This window comes from Periplaneta americana, chromosome 3 (genome assembly GCF_040183065.1).
Source record: "Periplaneta americana isolate PAMFEO1 chromosome 3, P.americana_PAMFEO1_priV1, whole genome shotgun sequence".
Classification (NCBI taxonomy): Eukaryota; Metazoa; Arthropoda; class Insecta; order Blattodea; family Blattidae; genus Periplaneta; species Periplaneta americana.
The window spans coordinates 133618825-133640111 of NC_091119.1; the positions used below are offsets into that span (position 1 = coordinate 133618825).

The 21287-nt window shown below is 36.3% G+C and overlaps 1 protein-coding gene across 1 annotated transcript in view; it reads left to right on the top strand.

Annotated features, from left to right (window-relative positions):
• LOC138696553 (sushi domain-containing protein 4-like) overlaps positions 1-21287 on the top strand; it is a 251114-nt gene that overhangs the window by 227103 nt on the left and 2724 nt on the right. Inside the window, exon 9 of the mRNA XM_069821653.1 lies at positions 9344-9555. Coding sequence (XP_069677754.1) covers positions 9344-9555 — 212 coding nt within the window. The remainder of the gene's footprint in view (positions 1-9343; positions 9556-21287) is intronic.

The window sequence follows — 21287 nt, forward strand, 5'->3', positions numbered from 1 at the left end:
GAAAGGGCGTATTCCTAAACAAATCCTGCAATGTACCTCATGGAAGAAAATCTGTTGGTCGCCCAAAAAGGAGATGGATTGACGTGAGACCACTTGGACTAATATATATATATATATATATATATATATATATATATATATATATGTGCGTGTGTGTGTGTATGTATGTATGTATGTATGTATGTATGTATATACAGGATGAACCGTAAGTAATGTCATTAACTTTAGAGGTTATTCTTTGGAATGTTTTAAATAAAATAGTTTAATATAATGTTGCTCTTTTTGCTTCCTTTTGGAAATAAAACTTGTTTTATATGAAACATTTCACGGAGTGTTTTGGGGAAAGCCATTCATTTAATTCCCAATATGCTCAGTCAATTTAAGAAAGCAGTGTATTATGATAATAAATGATTGAAAGAATTTTAGTTTTGTCCTTTAAATGTGTAGAAGTTCGATGTAAAATTTCTTTGCAGAACGAAAAGTTACATTTGTTTAGATCAAATTTCTAAACCTATAAAGGACAAAGCTAAAATTCTTTCTATTATTTATTATCATAATAGATTGCTATCTTAAACTGACTGAGCGTATTGGGAATTAAATCAATTACTTTTCCGAAACACACTAGGCCTATGAAATTTTCGTACAACACACTTTTTATCTTGAAAAGAATGCAAAAACGAGCAAAATTGTATTCAACTTTTTTGTTTGAAATATCCTGAAATTAATGACATTACTTAATTGTTTACCCTGCTTATAAATCGGTTTTTTTATTGTGTGACACATCTTTAGGATCTACATCTCAGGTTCATAACTGGTCAGTCCAAGTGGAATTCATCATTAATAGTGACAGTGTTTGTGTATATTTATTTAGGTTATTCCCATTTTCGCTTCCATTTTTTCACTAAATCTCTCCTCACATTATTAAAACTTCTTCGCGAGAAAGTAGGCCCACTCTGTCTTCTCAAAAATGATGGTTTGGTACTGTGATATCCTTCAGTACAAAGTAGGTGCTTCATACGTGACCAGTTAATTAAAGGTGCTATCAGAGAGAGAGAGACAGAGTTATGTGTCTAACATTTTGTTTGTTTGTGAAGGTATCAACATGGTGTGAAGTTAAAAAAAAAAAAAAGAAAAAACATTCAGATACTATATTCAGAATTTCTTCTTTGCTTAGTTTTATTTTAGAAGTCTGTGTTGATTTCATCACTTAATTTCATGGTATCATGGTATGCTGTGCGTGGTTGAACGAATATAAAGCAATGGTGCATAAAAACTTTGTTCCACAAGTTTTAATTGTTGATTTTCATAAAAAAATAGCTCCACTCTGAGTGCAATTATGACACAAAGAGAATACATGCTAATGGACACTTAGAAGACTTTACTGGCAGTTTTTGTCAGTTGTTAGGATGAATGGAACACTTTGCTTGACTTTGTTCTCATACTGGGTGTCATGATGAAGGACTTAAGTCATTTAACCTAGGAAGGAATTTCTATACACATGCATTTAAAGCAAAGAACAATTTACTTACATCAATTAAACCAAGTCGCATGTAAGAACGAAGTGTTTAAACCATTCTTTTTTTTTTCAGACTCTCTAAATTCTATTAAACGAATTATATCATCACCTTTTTAAACTTGTTTTTCATATCTACCCATCATTCCTGGGCCATGTTCTATGCATTGGCTAAAACGGACTTTTCTCTTACGTCCGAACCATGTTCGTGGATTCGAATTCCATTACTTCTAATAGATTAGATTGTCATAATATTTAGAACAAAGAAGTCAATATTACGACAGTGTCATGATTGGAACACGGTTTAGGGTGGACCCTTGAAACGTCTGCTGTAAACGGAATGTAGAATTGTAGGCTAAACTGTATGTACCTTAACACCTGCTGCAAACTGTTTGAAAGTGCGGTGAATTATATAATTTGTTTTGTTTTAACCTAGGACCGCGTAACTTCTAAACGACACGTCGAAGAAAATGGGTTGTCTGACAGAAAATGGTACTCTGTCTTTGTAAAATGTGAAACTACTAATTAACTCCTTAACTGTTCTGTTTCTTAGGGAAGAATCTAAACATATGACGGAGATTAATTTTCATAAATATTAGCAAAAACCACTTCTTCTTCAGAAATGACATTAAACATTGACTTCCATCTTCTCAGTTAACAGCTCTCCTTTGGAAAAAGGGGAAGAAAATTAAATAGCGACATTAAAACGAAGTTTAATGTGAGTCCATTAACGCCTCGCCATGAGAACACGTCATTAGAAGGTCAAACTGACCCCTGAGTGCAATAAATTGGGTTTCGGCGTTCCTGTGATCGATGTTACCTCTGTCGTCTTTTGCTTGCCCTTGATGACCTTCGTACAAGTGAAACCTAGTTAATGTTCCTTCAGGATCATATTTCATCACAATGATTATTCCTTTTAAGTGCCAAATTTTTACAACCGGTTTCTAGAAAAGCCTTTCTCGGGCCAGTAATGTTTCATTTCTATAAAAGAGAATTAGTTCGGACGAGGGTGCCAATACTAGTAGATGGGCCTTCGGGTTACAGAGGCGAAATGTCGCTGTTCCAATCTCTATTTTCTATTAATATCTGTTCAGTGGAGGGAAGTTTCTTAGAACGTGGAGCCTTCGAGCTGTTTTCTCCCTTCCTACCTCCCTCCCTCCTTCCTTCCCTCCCTCCCTCCCTCTCTCCATTATCCATAAGCTTAAAAGCAATGAAAGTATTTTTTCCGCGGAAATGCAATTTGAAAAATTAACATACTTTTCGGAGAAGAAAGATTCATTGAGCAACCATTAAATCTCGAATGATTTGTCAGTTCTTTATTTAGCCTCCAGCTTGGTATACGGGGATAAAGCCTTTGTGAGTTCGAATGTTATTTAGGCTGATTTTCTGGCTACATACTTTCTGAAGTTTACTCTAACTGTAAGGTGAACGTCAGGTAATCCCATGGCGAATCCTAGAATTCATGGCGCCAAAATATCACTTCGCTATCACCAATTCTATCGATGTTAAATAACCATGCATTTGATATATCGTCGTTAAATAACCTATTAACATTTATTTAACGTTAATTTTAGTTTTTTCGCTGTGGTCTGTAGTGTTTACCATGCTTGCCGGCCACTTTGGTAGTTAATTTTCACGAGCGCTGACTTACGACGATCGCGAATCCCTGCGATTGAGTTAAATTTATGATGACAAAGCAAAGTTTCTGAGGATTCTTAGGGTTGAAACAAAGTTTCTGAAGATTCTTAGGGTACTTCTCCATGCCGTCAGAAATCCCCTTCCATTACCACCTCCGTTTCGAAAAATAAATCCTTTACTTGTGTTTTGTGCAGTTTTTTTTCGGATACCGCTTGCTCCATTATCTGAATTGGAAGCTGGCCGAACAAAATAGAAACATATAAAGACAAAAAATGCAAGCTGCCAAAACTTGGTTCTGAGTTGTAGCGCCATTGAATGCATGCACTTGTGTTTGGTGGGTCTTGTGTCGACTGTCCCCCGTGGCAAGTGTTTTTCGTGGTTTGTCCGAAGTTTTGTAGATAGCAGTAGGGTTGGGTTCTAGGCGACACGAGATTTACATAGAAACGAACCTCCGAATCCAGAGAGGGGAAGTAGACAACTCATGTAATACTCTTTTCGCTGTTAAATAATTATACTTTAAACAATAGCACGTGACTCAGATAAGGCCTGATTGGTTGCAGCGTTGCACCACCGATTCGCAGTAGGTAATCTCTCCCACTGTTATACCCATTCTGTTTTATGTTAAACATTTTCTGTTACTCATCAAAGCAGGTCTAACGTCACTACTATGCATTCGTTTGCTTAGGAAACAGTTAGGCCTAATTTCCAATTAATTAAATTGTAAATTTTCGTTTAAGACCAATCACTGTTGGACAAAGGTGTTACAGGTCTCTTATATTTGAAGGGTTCAGAGCCACAGTGGGCCAAGCGCCATTTATAAAAAAAACGGAGAAAGCAAAGGTTAAAGTTAAGTCAAATTTCAAGCCGCAATCACGTTGGAGAGGCACAATGTATAATGTGCAAATTTACATATTATTTATAAGAAGTTTAATGTACAGCGACATTACGATGTACATAGGGTAAATACCATGAATACAAGGACATCGCGGAAGATGATTAGATGAAAATGATTGATGATTACAAAAAACACTTGAAACTATAAACAGTCCAGAATTTTACTACAATATTAAAAATGGAACTAGAAGTTATAAGGCTGTGTTTTTTAATAATTCTAAAAGTTTTTTGCTATGGTTACTATTTATTTGTTTAAATTCGATCTCGCTCGTAAGTTTGCAGCAAAAGTAATATCAATATCTGGGAGCATTTATAGGTGCGAACAGTTTTTTTCTCAAATGAATCTCAACAAAACTAGAGGAACACCACGTTTAACAAGTTCTCACATGAAGTTCATTATGAGGATAGTTTCCACCAAGACTGACATTGGAAGAATTAATTCTAGAGAACATCACAAAAATTTAGAAGTTTCAAACTTTCGTGAATAAGGACAAACCCGGATGTTTGTCATATGTGTGTGTAAAATCAAGAGAGATTTGAATTATTTTAGTTTTATTTTGAAACATTGGTCAGTGTATAGGTAAACATTTTGAAAAGATGTCAGGATATAACCTAATGCGCATTTATTCATGAATAGGTAGTGTCATTCACAATATAGTAATATTTAAAATTGTTTGTGTTATAATGTGAAATAATTTTTATTAAGAATTATTATCAAGTATACCTCCAAAGAAATGATTGTCGAAACATAAATTTCCTAAATAAATGATGCTATGAATGATGTGTAATGTCTTAAATGTTTGTGTTGTATCGGAGATGGCCCTGGCATTGAGCTGATCCCTCATCCGGGGAGGCCCTCCATGTCCCTGTGTGGTCAAAATATGTATGTGATCCATAGCTTAATACCTCTCCCGACAGGTCGCGGCCCTGTAAGGCCCGGGTGGCGTGGGTCGTGTAAATGTACCTAGGAAGGAGAGGTTAAACTGAGAGAAAGAAAGAAAGAAAGAAAGAAAGAAAGAAATGATGCTCCTATTAACTTTACATTACTGTAATAACCAAGGCCCGGATCTTGGAGACTTGTGTTGCTGCATGTACGTAAGTAACCGACTTCAATGTCAACATAAACTCATTCCAACCCCGCTTCCGTAAAGGAGGTACTGTCAGATCCGCTTGAAAAGTGACTTCAGTCTAGAACAACATATATTTTATTAATAACCTTGGAAAATGCATTGAATTTAATGGTGTGCTCTGTACATTTTATTACAGTGTATGACTATGTACATTCGAAAGTTTTCGAATTGAAAACTTTTTCGATTGTCAGTTAGAACCGATTTTAAGCGCGAAAAACTTATTTCCACGTCACAAGACGTGACGGGTGCAAACTTAAAATACTGAATGTATTCACTGTCACTATTATGTGTTTGATTTTCAGTACTTGCTAGCTGATCACGTATTTGGCAAAGATCAGAATATCCAACATTTTTGTCAATAATTGTTTTCAGTTTTTGTGTCACTGCTTGGGCGGGCCCCTCTCTGACTTGATCTAGGGCTGTGGACAAGTCTTGTACTACTTTAAGAGACTTCGATATTTCCATGGCACTTGTTTCCAACAGCTTAATACATTTTGACAAATCCTTGAACTTCTGTTCAATATACATAATGTGGTCTCTTAGCTGTTCCGACACTAAATCTTTAGCTATGGCAACTGAAGAACAATCCTCACTATTGAGCACTGCTATCACGTCTACTATTTTTTCGTAGTATTTTGCATAGTAGCTTGCAGCATCCAACCAAGTACCCCAACGTGTTATGATTGGCTTTGGAGGTAAGGGAATTTCTGGCGCTATATTTTTAAATACTTGTAACCTAGTAGGTGCCTTTAAAAATATTTTTTTCATATTTGATATGAACCGATCCACATCTGGATAGCAACTCCTCACAGTCTCGGCTACTCTGTGAAGACAATGAGCAAGACAAGTCATGTGACAGATGTAGACAATGAGCAAGACAAGTCATGTGACAGATGTTAGGGTAGCTTAATTTTATTTTTCTGCCTGCTTTCATCATGTAAGAAGCGCTATCGGTGACTAGCAGGAGGATATTTTCACGTTTAACTCCGTCTGGCCATAAAAGAGACATTGAGTTTTCAAATAGTGTTACAATGGATGCATGATTCACTTTATCAAGTACCTCTGCGGTTAACAAAAACTTTCACCAGGTCCATCAGGACTCAATGTTCCGACAACGACATGTGCTACAAATCGCCCTGTTTCATCAGTCGTTTCGTCCACAGAAACCCAAATCTTATTATTTCCTACCGCTTTCCTTATTTGATTTAAAACATCTGCATAACAATCTGGCAGATAGTTTTTGCGAAGAGTTGATTCGGAAGGAAGTTGTTTTTCTGTATATTTTTCTATGACGTTCTTAAAAAAAACATTCTCTACTTTATGGAATGGAATGTTGGCCCCCACCATCATCTCACAGACGTCCCGAAAAAATGTAGACTTCCGACTTGAGAGAGAAGTAGATGGAACTTTTGTTTATTTCCTGCTCCAATAAAGCTACACTTGCCTTATGGTTTTTTTTGTGTTGCAATGTCTTTCAATGAATGCTCATGTCCAACCTCTAGTTTGTGTGCGGCACAATCTACAAATTATAAATTCTCCATTCGAAGAAAATATTTCACCTCCTCCAAATTCCTCCACGAAACAATTCACCTATAATTCAAAGTAGTATTGTTAAACTTTTATAACACCACTTCTAATAACACATATGTTGTGAGTTCTCAAAACGTCCGCTTACCTGCACTTCTTTGAATGTAATTGGCTTCGCCATGACTCGGTTACCTCGTCCGTATGCTGTACTTGTATGTGCCCGCTTTGTTATTAGTTGTGACTGTCACTGTGCACTTGCAACGCAAACTACCAGCACAAACCCCCCGCCCTACCTGAAGCCGTAGTCGCGCGGAGAACACAGACGTACCGAACATCCGTGGCCTGGTAATAACTTACTCCCTGTACAACGTACACCTCTGACTGACGCTTTCCCTTACGCTCCCTCAAACCACAGCGCTAGCAAAGTGCACTTTGATAGACAACAGTTTGTAACCTTGCCCGTGTCCTTGACATGCCTGTTATACAGTATAGGGCCTACACACAGTACTCTCAACGTTACTAATTTTAATTTCTTTTTAAATTATGTTATATTTAACGATGCTCGGAACTGCCGAGATTATATCAGCGTCGCCGGTGTGCTGAAATTTTGTCCCGCAGGAGTTCTTTTACATGCCAGTAAATCTGCTGACATGAGCCTGTCACATTTAAACACACTTAAATGCCATCGACCTGGGCCGGGATCGAACCCGCAACCTCGGGTACTATACCGACTACGCCACCCAGGGCGACAATTTTAATTTTATTTGACTATATGTTATCAAGAGCAAACTGCAACTTTAAAACACAAATATCATATCGTCGTCGTTCTGGCATAAATAACTAAGTCCAAAATTGTTGTTTTGAGTTACAGCGATTTTAAAGCTTAACCAAATTTTAAAAAACTGCTTTGCCATAATTTAACCTATTTTTTTCTTCTGATTACATCTCCTAGTTAATTTTATCGGCGTAAATGTGAAGTTGTTGCCATGTAGATACGCATTATTTCTTTAAATATCCAAAATAATGGACTTCGTCAATTTTGGACTTAATGACTTCTGCCTGAACGACGACGATATATAGCTAGTTGTCTCTCCCCCAGAGCGACTTCTTTTGTGTAATGTAACTTTTCTGCATTAAGGGTCATTGGTTATTTTTATTCATTGGCTGACGTTTGTACCCACAAGGTCAGGGGCCAGAAACGGTTGCGGGAATAGTAAGTCTACTGCATAAAGTAAGATACAGTAGTAAGATATGGTTTAAATTATTTTCTTTTGATAATAAATAGCAGCAAGTGAAATAATATTGATCGCAAGTCTATAAGAACATTTGAGTAAGAATAATTGTTGTTCTCTCTTTAGACTTTACTTCTATCCGAAGAAAAACTTTTTCAGATGTAAGTTTAAAACTTAAAAATGTGTACAAGAATTATGTGCAATGTACCTACAGGGTGTTTCACGAGGAAAGGTAAAAAATTTAGTATGTGAATTCTGAAGTCATTCTGAGTCAAAAGGTTCATATGAATATAGGTCGTTTTCGAACGGTTACGGAGATATGGCTCTTTGATTTCACAAAAATCTCTAACATTCCATTGTACTAACTCGCATTTAGAGACATATAACGGACAAATTTAAAGTTTATATTCATGTATGCGTACATATCTAATATTCTAGACGTCGGGGTCGATGTTTTCGTACATTTTCAAATATACTTCCTTCTGCTTCAATGCACTGTTGCGCTCGGGCGTGAATCGCGCTCATCGCTCGGGAGAGTTGCACGTAACTCTTCTTTATTCCGCATCCAAAATGCGGTCGATTAGCGCCTCTCTCGTTTCCCCCTTCCTTTGCTATATCAAGTCTTTCATCCAACCCCATAGACAGTAAGTAAGTACTCTTTGATATCGTACCCTTCTGTTCGGAAATCGTCGTTCATATTCAGAGACGGCACGCAAGGAACTTCCATCGCACAAACCATAAACATACACAATATCGGCGTATTCTTTAGTCGAAAATTTATAAGGCATCTTGAAAAACACAACTTAACACTTCCGACAACTGTACCTGTAGGTAACTACTGTAATTATTGTAAGTAGCTGACTGGACTGCTATGAATTGATGATAGTGTAGGCTGTTTGTGTTATCTGCGGGTTCTGTGTCATTACATCAGACAAGGGCTGGCGATTGGACATTTGTAATGCCCCACCACCCGGTTTCTTCCTCTTATCTACATTGTTCACAATGCAGATTCCAATGTTACGTCATTCATTGCGACCTTGACCTTGTCTCACGCCTCGTCAACGTCGGCAGCATATGGTAACGTCTGATTCACATTGGGGCGAGACGTTTTACCAAAAAAAAATGCATCTAACTCCGCCATCGTTCGAAAACGGACCTATGTTCATATGAACTTTTTCACTCAAAATGACCTAAGATATCGTATCCTAAATTTTTTACCTTTCCTCGTGAATCACCCTGTATATGTAAGTGGCCTGTGTACTTCAGCTGATGTATTGTTCACAAAGTTTTAGCTTCAGATTTAAATGCCGAACTATGGGTTCGAAACCTGTCGAGACCAAGAACTGAAGTCCGATGGGAAGTGAATGTGGTAACGTGTACCTGTTTCTCTCTGTTGGTGGTGTCGGCAGCACGTCGCACACTGCATCGCTGAGGAGCGGGTCGGCGGCGGGGGATTCGATGGGGTCGACGGATACGATGACCCCAAGCGAAGTCTCGACCAACGTGACGCTGGATACAGTGTCGTCACACACGTGTAGCAGTGGCTCTCAGACCGCCTCCTGCCGCGCCATCTGCGGCAGCCTCGCCTCCTTCGACACCAGCTCCGTGCACAACACAGAGGGTGAGTCATTTCTTGATCTTTTACGACGGTTTTCTGTGGGTTCATGTTCTGCATAATGAAGGTTGTAATCTGTGAGGATGTCGAGTCAGATTTTCTCGTGGTATTTCCGTTTTCCCAACCATACTCCGCATCAGTACTTAATAACACTGTGTTGTTACCTGAAGATCCACCATGTTATGGTGCAAAGCCTCAATATCCTAACGATCATGATGTCCATCTTATGAATGTAGCTCTTTGTCTTGACAGAGGAGGAAAAAGAAGCTAAGAGTAATCCAGAGCGTACAGATATAACTGAAGAGTCATGGTGAAGAAAGCATATCTAGAGGATGGTAACCTGCAGATTTGAAGGAAACAACTACCGAACTATTTTGCGTCGCAGACGTACAGACGTAACACTTGTTGCTCTGGTTATATACAACATTAAGAGAATTTTCTGAATATGGAATGGAATGAATATGGCCCAGCACTGTGACCAGTCTATTGCGTTTACCCTCGAGCTAGGCGCATTCCCAAACCCACACCGGCTGACTACATTACGATTCGCTGCGGGCAGACAACTCCCCTTGTTCCTAGACCAGCCTCCTCCATGCATCGCCAGCCGGCGATGCACGGAGAATGCTATGGAATGATGACGAAATGGAAAAATGGTGACGTAATGATGTAGATGCCTAGTATTGGGGAAAACGGGAGAACCCGAGAAAAACCCCGACTGCGACCTTGTCCTGACCTGACCGGAACTCAAACCCTCGTCGCCTGCATGACAGGCCGGAGATCTGACCACTCAGCCACCCCAGGGGTAATTTTCTGAATAGGTTAATGCCTTCAAAGTTGGGAACAGATCAACATGTGTATTATTATTGTTTCTTTTTTTCTCATTTTTTCTCATTGTAGGATACTGCAGTACCGATATTACGGTCAAGTATTGTAGAATTTATTGTGTATTAAGAAATCATCGTACAATAGGCCTATGACTAGTTTCAATGATGACAAATTTCTGGATTGCTGATGTCAAGTTTAAAGAGTTCAGATGTTTAAAAATATCTGGAATTATTTCTTGTGCCGATATTGCTAGTGGTTTAATAGTGAAGGAATCAGCTTTTCACAGTTATTTGATGGTCAAGGAATCAGCTTTCCACAGTTGTTTGATCTCTTCTGCTACTCAAATGTACGATGGCTGATCGAGAAAGATTGAGACTATTTTTTCACAAGTTTTTATTACTCTACTTCAATGTGTGCATGATATTTTCAAAGTAGTCCTCCTCTACTTAAATGCATTTTGTTATAGCGTTTCTTCCAGTCCTCGAACACTATGATGCAGGCCATTCTATGTCAGGTCCTTGAGAATCGCCTCACATTTCCTGAGCACTGCATCAGAGTTCTCAAATCGAATACCCCGAAGCTTTGCCTTTAGTGACGGGAATAAAAAATGTCACAGGGAGCGAGATCGGCACTATAAGTCGGATGTGGTACACAGGTTGGGATACCTCACAGGTTATGTTGAATTTAGCAAGAAATTGCATGACTTGATTCGCGATGTGAGGTCGTGCGTTGCCATTATGCAGTCTCCACCCATCCCGATGAAGTTGTGGTCGTTTCTTTGCAATGTGCTTCCTCAGTGTCGCCAATACTGACGTGTAGTATGCTTTAAGCGAAAACAATTTTATCGCTCCATACTGCTCCTCTCGCGTCACATCCATTTTGTGGTATGTGAATGCAAGCAGGGTCTACAACATAGAACATTACTACCAACCAACCAGTATGAAAGTGCTGCCGCCTATGGACTTTATACATAATCTCGTTCTTTTAAAATATCCAAGGTATAGACATGTAACTATCAAGGAAATTACGGGGAAAAATCAGTCTTTCTTCATCAGCCCTCGTATCTCTTAATTTATGTTGCTTAGGTGTATTGCAGATAGCTCTTTGACATTTTCATGTCAGATGTAGACATCTCCTTTTGTTTATATTATGCAATAACAATACAAAAAATTCAGATATCTTGGAGCAGCAGTAACAAATATAAATGACACTCTGGAGGAAATTAAACGCAGAATAAATATGGGAAATGCCTGTTATTATTCGGTTGAGAAGCTTTTGCCATCTAATCTGCTGTTAAAAAATCTGAAAGTTAGAATTTATAAAACAGATATATTACCGGTTGTCCTGCATGGTTGTGGAACTTGGACTCTCATTTTGAGAGAAGAACAGATGATAAGGATGTTCGAGAATAACGTTCTTAGAAAAATATTTTGGGCTAATAGGGATGAAGTTACAGGAGAATGGAAAAAGTTACACAACGCAAAACTGCACGCTGACATAATTAGGAACATTAAATCCAGACGTTTGAGATGGGCAGGGCATGTAGCACATATGGGCGAATCCAGAAATGCATAAGGCCTGTAGAGTGTTAGTTGGGAGGCTGGAGGGAAAGGACCTTTGAAGAGGCCGAGATATAGATGAGAGGATTATATTAAAATGGATTTGAGGGAAGTGGGATATGATGATAGAGACTGGATTATTCTTGCACAGGATAGGGACCGATGGCGGGCTTATGTGAGGCGGCAATGAACCTCCGGGTTCCTTAAAAGCCATAAGTAAGTAATAATAACACGTAAAGGATTAATACACGTTTGGGGATGAAATACGACGGGAACTACAAAGCACACCCACCAGAGGTAAGTCAGTGTCTAAGAGATTTCAGAATTTTCAGTATGTCTACGTATTATCTGTCTTTACTGCCAGGCTCCGGCACAGAATTATTTCTTTTGGAGCTGAAAAGTGTTGCAGTTCGTTCCGACAGTTTACTGAACTTGAAAGTAATATGATGAAGGATCGGTGCAGCGGAGAAAAATTCTTTCCGGCACTGAATTCCTGCACGGAAATATCATATGTACTTCGGTACATCGCAATAACACATTTGAAAGTAATATGCCAATTTACGGGTTGTCTCCATGTGTTGGTATATTACAACTAATGACCATCTATATACAGCAAATTAGTGATTTTATGACTTTATATATTGAAGGATTTAATGTTAAATCCGTATTTGGTAGCAGTGAGAATGTTGATTTGTGGATTGAGTGTCACACAAAATCACATCGCACTGAGGGAGGAAACTTGTAAGATTCGTGTTATCATTTTAATGGTCATTTATTGTATTAAGTTGTCCATTGTTTTATGACATTTTCAAGGAAGATCAGAATGCTAGGCTGCACTTCTTGTATTCTTAAGATTTGAATGAGATAGTTGTAGGAACGAGAGACACAAGCTTTCATATAATCGATGAAAGACGTGTGTAGATTATTTTATCCATCTAACTGCTTGACTGACGTCTGCTGAGTCAATTACGACTTGGTCTTGCACCTTTCGATGTGTCTGTAATATGTTTTGTTTTTGCATCATCATTCTTGCTTAAGTATTCAATTTTATTCTCTATTATGGATGTTTATGGCTTGTAGATTGTTAAAAGGCAGGTTATCGATGATATTCTTGCTTTCAGACGCTTGACCTGTAGATCGTTAGAAGATAGGTTATTGGTCTGAGTTTGTTGAATCAATAATGCTCCTTCCTGTAGATGCAGAAGGTATGGTATCCCGTGTGTGAGATACTGCGGAACTTTATGTCGTTCTTATAAAAATTTCATTGAAACAAAATTCTAATACTCGTCGATAAGTACAAATTGTTTAACTCAGAAGTTTGTTTGTTTGTTTGTGTGTTTTTTTGTCCAGAGACTTCCCAATTCACGGGTTTGTAAATTATTTCTCTACATCTACTCTGATATTCGCTGTCGCTTTGGATCTGCTTTCTTCATAGATATACGTATAATTACTGTCTCTTTCATGATGTTATTTTCGCTTCCAGGTATTTAATCGCTATTCTAAACCATCACTCTGAGATGACCTTTGGCTTTCTGATTTCTCATTGATTCTCTGAAGATTCCTGTGAAACTCAATTTTGTTACAGTGAAATGTGCAGTGTCGGTCGTTTTGCAGATGCAGAGTCCTTATTATCTGAAGCTAAGGCCATACCTCGCTAATTTTTAGCACTGTAGTCAGGGTTGGAAAGTTACGCGGAACAAATTAATTTCTACACGACACGTAAAATACACGTAAAAATGCGTAATTTGTCACAAATGCAAAAAAATAATAAATTCAAAACTTGCTGTAATTCATTAAATAAACAAATTGTTAAATGGTTACTCGTTCCCAGGCTATCTGCTGCATTACTTGCTACAATTCATTTCTTCTATCATTGCAAAGAATACGCCGACATCACACAGTGTTTCCTGCGGATAGGGATTACAAAGTATGGACACTGAGCGAATTTTCCTGTGTTTTGTTTCTCTGTGTGCCGGCATTTAATACCACTTTCAAGCGCTAGAGATTAGTGTAATCGAGCACACGCTAAGATAATAACTTGAGAATAGATTTGAGACACAGGATCCAAACATCGCCTACCTTATTGCGTAATCTAGTAACGCTTTGCTTCATATAAATTCAAGTTAACAGCTTTTGCTTATTTCTCAGTGACAAACTAGTTGTAATAATAATTTTTTATATTTTATATATAATAAATTATATTATAAAATAATATACATTATAAAATTATATATCAAATTCATTTAATATTTGTATACAATATAATATAGGTATATGGTTTTACTTTTCATAGGAATTTTGTTTTTCCATTTTCAGCGCTATCAAATGATTACATATTTTAATTGTTGTTGGGATCAACGTCTCAATTCTCATTATAAAGGAACTCTATAGTCTAGAAATTACAGTTAATGACGGATTTATTATTTCATCGGTCCAATTTATTTTGAGTACATAATGTACAGTTGTAAAAAGAAAAAGTGGCCGCTCTCCAGCCCTTCGGGTATCTTCGCTACAGTTCGGACCCAGGCGATGTTACATGTTGTCATATCACGTTGCCTGATATCTACAGTTATAATTAAAGTATTATTTGTGTTACTTGATAGCGTAATGGTAGCGTTCTGGCCTCTTATTAGTGAGGTCCTGCGTTCGAATACAACCTCGTGCTCTTTATGTTATTTTTTTGTTTTGTTTTTAAGAGAGAGATACAAAATATACATAATTGCTCCTTTCCCTTTTATAATTATTTCAGTAATTAACATTAAAATCCGCATTGAAGTTACAACATTTATATACAACAAAAAACACTAGTCAATTAATTAACAAACTTGAAAATCTAAAGATCACGAAAAACACTAAAATGTTATCACTAGATATAGAAAATGTATATACTAATATTCCCATAAAAGAAACTCTTGACATAATTGAGAAGAAATTACTTAAAAACAATATACAAAAATCCACGATAGATCTAATAATTAAATTAGTATACATTGTAACTAAACAGAATTACTTCCAGTTCAATAATAAAATATATGCACAACATAAAGGATTAGCTATGGGCAATCCATTATCCGGTTTACTTGCCGAAATATTCATTCAAGATATTAAAGATAACAAAGTCAATAATATCCTAAAAACACACAATGTAAAATTTTACAATAGATACGTAGATGATACCTTAATAATTTACGAAAGCCAACGAATTAATGAACAAATATTAAATTATTTCAATAACTTACATAATAACTTGAAATTTACACAAGAAATTGAAGTCAACAATATGATTCATTTTTTAGACATCACAATAAAAAAAAAAACATAAAAATAAATTAGAATTCAATATTTACAGAAAACCGGGAACCACCAACCATAGTATTCCCATAGATTCAGAACACCCAACAGCACATAAACTAAGTAACTTCAACTACATGATTAATAGACTAATACAATTCCCGCTAAGCAAAAACAAATAAGAAAGAATATAATAAAATAATGCAAATAGCCAATGAAAATGGCTACAGTACAAATTTGATTAAGAAATTAATAAATAAGAACAAAAGAAAAGAAGAATTAAGCAATACATCTACTTTAACAGAACAAAACAACATTAACAAGAAATATTTCGGTTTATCATATAATATATATATATATATATATATATATATATATATATATATATATATATATCAAATAAATTGGCTAACTAAAAAAAAGAAAATATTCACATAGCACATAAACCAACTAATAAACTTAATAACAACTTAAACAATAGACTTCATAAAGTTAATAAGCTTCACAACAATGGTATTTACAGACTGGAATGTTTTACATGTAAGAAAAAATATATAGGACAAACTAAAAGAAACTTTAAAATTAGATACAATGAACACATTTCGGATTTCAAACATAACCGTAAAAAATCCACATACGCCTCCCATTTAATAGATACTGGACATGAATTAGGCCCGATACACAAAACCTTAAAAATACTAAAATCTGGAATAGATACAAAATTGATAAATTCTGCAGAGGAATATTATATTGCAAAACAGATTCAAATGGATAACGGCATCCTCAATGAAAATTTGACTCAAATCCGGAATCCCCTATACAACTTTTAACCCCATCACAACGTAATATCCTTCCGCGTCAGCTTTCTGCACGAGCACATACATCGCTCGCGTCACATAGCCACAGTATCTAAAGCAGCAAGGTCGCCTCGTGTCTTCGTAAGTATGTTCACATAATTAGTATATTTCAATACTTTAAAATTTTCAAAAAATTTTTGACATTAAAGTTTTCATTACAGATAAACACTACTTCAGATCATAATGATATATCACGACAGCCTGTGCAGTTGCCACGTTTTAATAGCGTGAGTACATTTGATAATTCAACCCAATCACACTCGTAAATTCGAAGGTTTGCTCTTTTCTATTTCATAATTATATATTTCAGATACAATTCAACATTTTAATGGAATCTACAAAACAAGATCTACACTGAGTATTATGAAGTTTAAAATGTAAAACACTACGTGTTCACAATTTTCACAATTTTATGGCCTTGTAACATGATTACATTTTAATTATGCATATGTTTGTACATTTTATATATATCATGATCAATTTTAAACAGTTCATCTCATCGACTATCATTGTAATTATCATACAGATTAATAATGATATATTATACACAGAACCTGAAGATGCCTGAATGGGCGAAAACGTTCGTAACTTACTTTGTATAAAGCTCAATGACTACATGTTATGAAATATATATGTCATTGTTTTAATAATTGATTTGTCATAAGACTGAATAAAACAAATATTATATTGTATTATCTGAATTAACATCAGGTTCATGAATGTATTATGCCATGCCTTTATCATTACTTATTATGACATTATGGCTGCAAATGAAAAGAAAAGAATATTTTATTCTCAACAAAAATATCTTTCGTGGCATAAACAAAAGAAACTTACTGACGTCTGCCTTAGAACATTCAAACAACTAATCGTTCAAAAAACAAAACAAAAAGCTACGATTCATTATAGTTAATCTATCTTTCCCACATCTCGATCACATCTTGCATTCGATTATTTTTTTACGATGCTTTATCAACATCTTGGTTATTTAGCGTCTGAATGAGATGAAGGTAATAATGCCGGTGAAATGAGTCCGGGGTCCAGCATCGAAAGTTACCCAGCATTCTCGCAGTCGAGTGGGCATGGAATCGACTAGAGTCTTTTCAAATAACTACTATTCTCAGCCACGACAATCCAAGCATCCTGGACATACATAAGCGTTCTGCCCATGGGCAGGTCTTTCACTGCAAACCCAGCATTCTCCTATCTTTCCTATTTTCTGCCTTCCTCTTAGTCTCCGCACATGATCCACATATCTTAATGTCGTCTATTATTTGATATCTTCTTCTGCCTCGAACTCTTCTCCCGTTCACCATTCCTTCCAGTGCAACCCTCAGTAGGCAGTTTCTTCTCAACCAGTGACCCAGCCAATTCCTTTTTCTCTTTCTAATCAGTTTCACCATCATACTTTCTTCATCCACTTTTTCCAACACAACTTCATTTCTTATTCTGTCTGTTCACTTCACACGTTCCATTTTTCTCCACATCCACATTTCAAATGCTTCTATATGTTTCTCTTCATTTCATCGTAATGTCCATGTTTTTTCCCCATACAGTGCCACACAAAACACTTCACTAGTCTGTTCCTTAGTTCTTTTTCCAGAGGTCGCAGAAGATGCTTCTTTTTCTGTTAAAAGCTTCCTTTGCTAATGTTTGCAGTTTTTCTTGGGAAGGATAAATGCGTTAACTTCCCGTTGCTTTCCGCACACCACTGTTCCTTTCGAATCTTAATAGATTCTAGGGGGCCCAAGCGTGGTGGTGAAGAGAGTGGATTTGACTAATTGGGCCCTCTGGACTTCACCGAAATTCACCGCAAGGGTTAAATATTAGTTCTGTCGGGATTTTTGACCCGATCAGATACCGGGAAATCCCAATTAGCCTCTGCCCCCCGCATCCTGGACGAACTTCTACAAATCATCATAAAATCTTGGAGGGTAATTGGGCCAATTTTTCCGCAAATATTTCTTTACTTGTGCCTTCGTAGTTCAGTCGGAAGAACGTCGGAATTTTGATGTAAACGTCTGAGGTTCAATTCCTCGTCACTCCTTTTCATTTTATCGTGTTTGAAGATAATATAATGTAATAATGTAAAAAGAAAAAACTAACACCAGTGTTATGCAACTGTATTGTTCTAAACCTAATATTAAATTTATGTTCTTTATGTCGCTAAAGAACGATAACAGAATATAAATGATAAATTGAATATTATTTATATCTCTAACAATGATAACAGAATATCAATAACTTCAATATTATTTATACAGGATCACTAAAGAACGATAACATAATATAAATGATAAATATCGGTTTGTTTAATTAATATAAGATGTTATATATAATTAATTATTTAAATAAAATTACCTATTTTACAAAGAAAAATGGTTATTTATATTACAATAATTTCTTATATAAATTCAGAGTATTTATATCGCGAAATAACGATAACAGAATATTAATGGTAACTTGAATATTATTTATAACGCGAAAGAACGGTAGCAGAATACAAATTATAATTTGAATATTATTTATATCGCGAAAGAACGATTAAAAAATAAAATGAAAACTTGAACAAGGCCCGATCTCCCAACCTTTCAATCATTAAGCGAGCACTCTACCGCTGGTCTACGAGACTCAGATATGAAATAATTCCATAGTTCCGGAACTGCTTCTACAAGGACATGCATCGTGTAACATCGCCGTGACCCGAAGTGGACTTAGAAAATTTTCGCTGTTCACGAGTGCGGCCACTTTTTTTTTTTTTTTTTTTTGACAACTGTACCTAGATGTATTAATTGCATGTGTTATATTTTCGCTATGTCGACTGCTAGCTGGTGTGATGTCAGTGCCAACTCTTGGGAGAAAGCAGAATCTCACGCTCAAACTGGTTTGAAGGTAATTGAAATCAGTCCTGTTACATCAAAGGTACCGGCGCGAAGTGTCCATACTGTATAATAGGCCTATCTATACGCTGGTGTTTCCGTGTGTTGCTTAGCCACTCACCGCTCCGATACAGACTCCAGAATTTACTAGTAATCAAAGGCAACCGACGCTTTTCATCATGTGCATTTTTTTCATTGTGTTTTGCCACGGTTGCCACTGACATCTTCTGTCGTTATGTTTTTTGCCGAACTCCTTATATTGTGGTAATGGATGTGTCTTTGTGCGTAATACTTCGTTTATTTTCCTTTATCCGCTGACCGGAGAAGTCCTGTTCACGAAGAACAATATTAAAAGAGAAAACACAAAATGTGTTGTCCTTTTCAGGACTCTTCTTGGACACTTTCCCAGACACCTTTGACTTTTGTTGTTGATAATAGTATTGTGATCTGATAGTTTAGAAATACGGTAATTAAAAGGATGCAATCATATAATTTCAGCTCACAGCATAGTTTCGAAGAGTTCAGTGAGAGTTTATAAACAGTGATTTTGAAGTCAGCAAGATCCTGCATGTCATACGCAGGTATGCATAGCAAGTATGACGAACATGAGGTTTTACTCTCACAAAACTTTAAAATAAAATATTACGCAAAATGTAACTTACATTTTGTGGCTGGATAATAAAAATACAGCAACACAGCGTCTTGACGCACATAGAATGTTATGTAGGTAACTTATTAATTTACTTTCATGGAAATAATTTATTACATTTCATAGATAATCTTGTATACAAATTAGTTTTTCTACGTACCATGTAATTTACACTACCATCCCTGGCTGCAGTACAAAATACTGCGCAACTTGCGTACTGTGACAGCGTTGCTCGGAAAGCAGCTGTTACCGAACCAGCCCGATAGGCCTACTGTTTACGTCGTACATATTGACAGTATGTGCATTTTACGATTGAATCTGGTTATATAACATTAAAAGATTCAAATAGTGTGGTCATATTTAAAAGACTATAAGTTTATAAACTTTATAAATGTTTTATTACATGTTGAAATGACTTTGAACCACACCTTATATAATTTTACTTTTTGTTTTATACATGTTTTTAATTCAGTTCATAATAAGAACATATGTCTCTTCTTATATTTCACCTATGCTAAATTTGTTAATTTATGTCCCTCCACCTGAAGATGATTTTTAAAAAATCGAAAATATTAGTGGAATTATAACCTTGTAATGTGAAATAACAGAAAATTGTTTCTGTATTAATTTATAAGTTGTAGTTATTTTACTTGAAGCAAGTAAAGCGATAGGTTTGGAAGTGAACCCCGAAAAGACAAAGTATATGATTATGTCTCGTGACCAGAATATTGTACGAAATGGAAATATAAAAATTGGAGATTTATCCTTCGAAGAGGTGGAAAAATTCAAATATCTTGGAGCAACAGTAACAAATATAAATGACACTCGGGAGGAAATTAAACGCAAAATAAATATAGGAAATGCTTGCTATTATTCGGTTGATAAGCTTTTGGCATCTGGTCTGCTGTCAAAAAATCTGAAAGAATTTATAAAAGTTATATTACCGGTTGTTCTGTATGGTTGTGAAGCTTGGACTCTCACTTTGAGAGAGGAACAGAGATTAAGGATCTTTGAGAATAAGGCGTTTAGGAAAATTTTGGGGTTAAGAGGGATGAAGTTACAGGAGAATGGAGAAAGTTACACAACGCAGAACTGCACACATTGTATTCTTCACCTGTATGAACATTAAATCCAGACGTTTGAGATGGGCAGGGTATGTAGCACGTATGGGCGAATCCAGAAATGCATATAGAATGTTATTTGGGAAGCCGGAGGGAAAAAGACCTTTGGGGAGGCCGAGACGTAGATGGGAGAATATTAAAATGGATTTGAGGGAGGTGGGATATGATTACTGTAGAGACTGGATTAATCATGCTCAGGATAGGGACCGATTGCGGACTTATGTGAGGCCGGCAATGAACCTGTGGGTTCCTTAAATGCCATTTGTAAGTAAGTAAAACTGAAACTATAAAATAACAATTATTATATGATTTACCAAAGATTTGGTGAATTTGTTATATGAAAAATGTTCCTGTGTTAATGGAAACTATCATGGTATTTAACCTTAATGACTAGTTTCGGCTTGATATTCGCCACCTTCAAATTCCTAGATATACCCTGTGCTTATTTCCGTTCTCTTCTTTTTGATTCCTTGGTGGGGATTGGTTTATGATCGTTACTGTTGTGTCATATAAGGCGTGCGTTCTGAAATTTAGTTGTGTCAGTTTCTGGCTTTTCG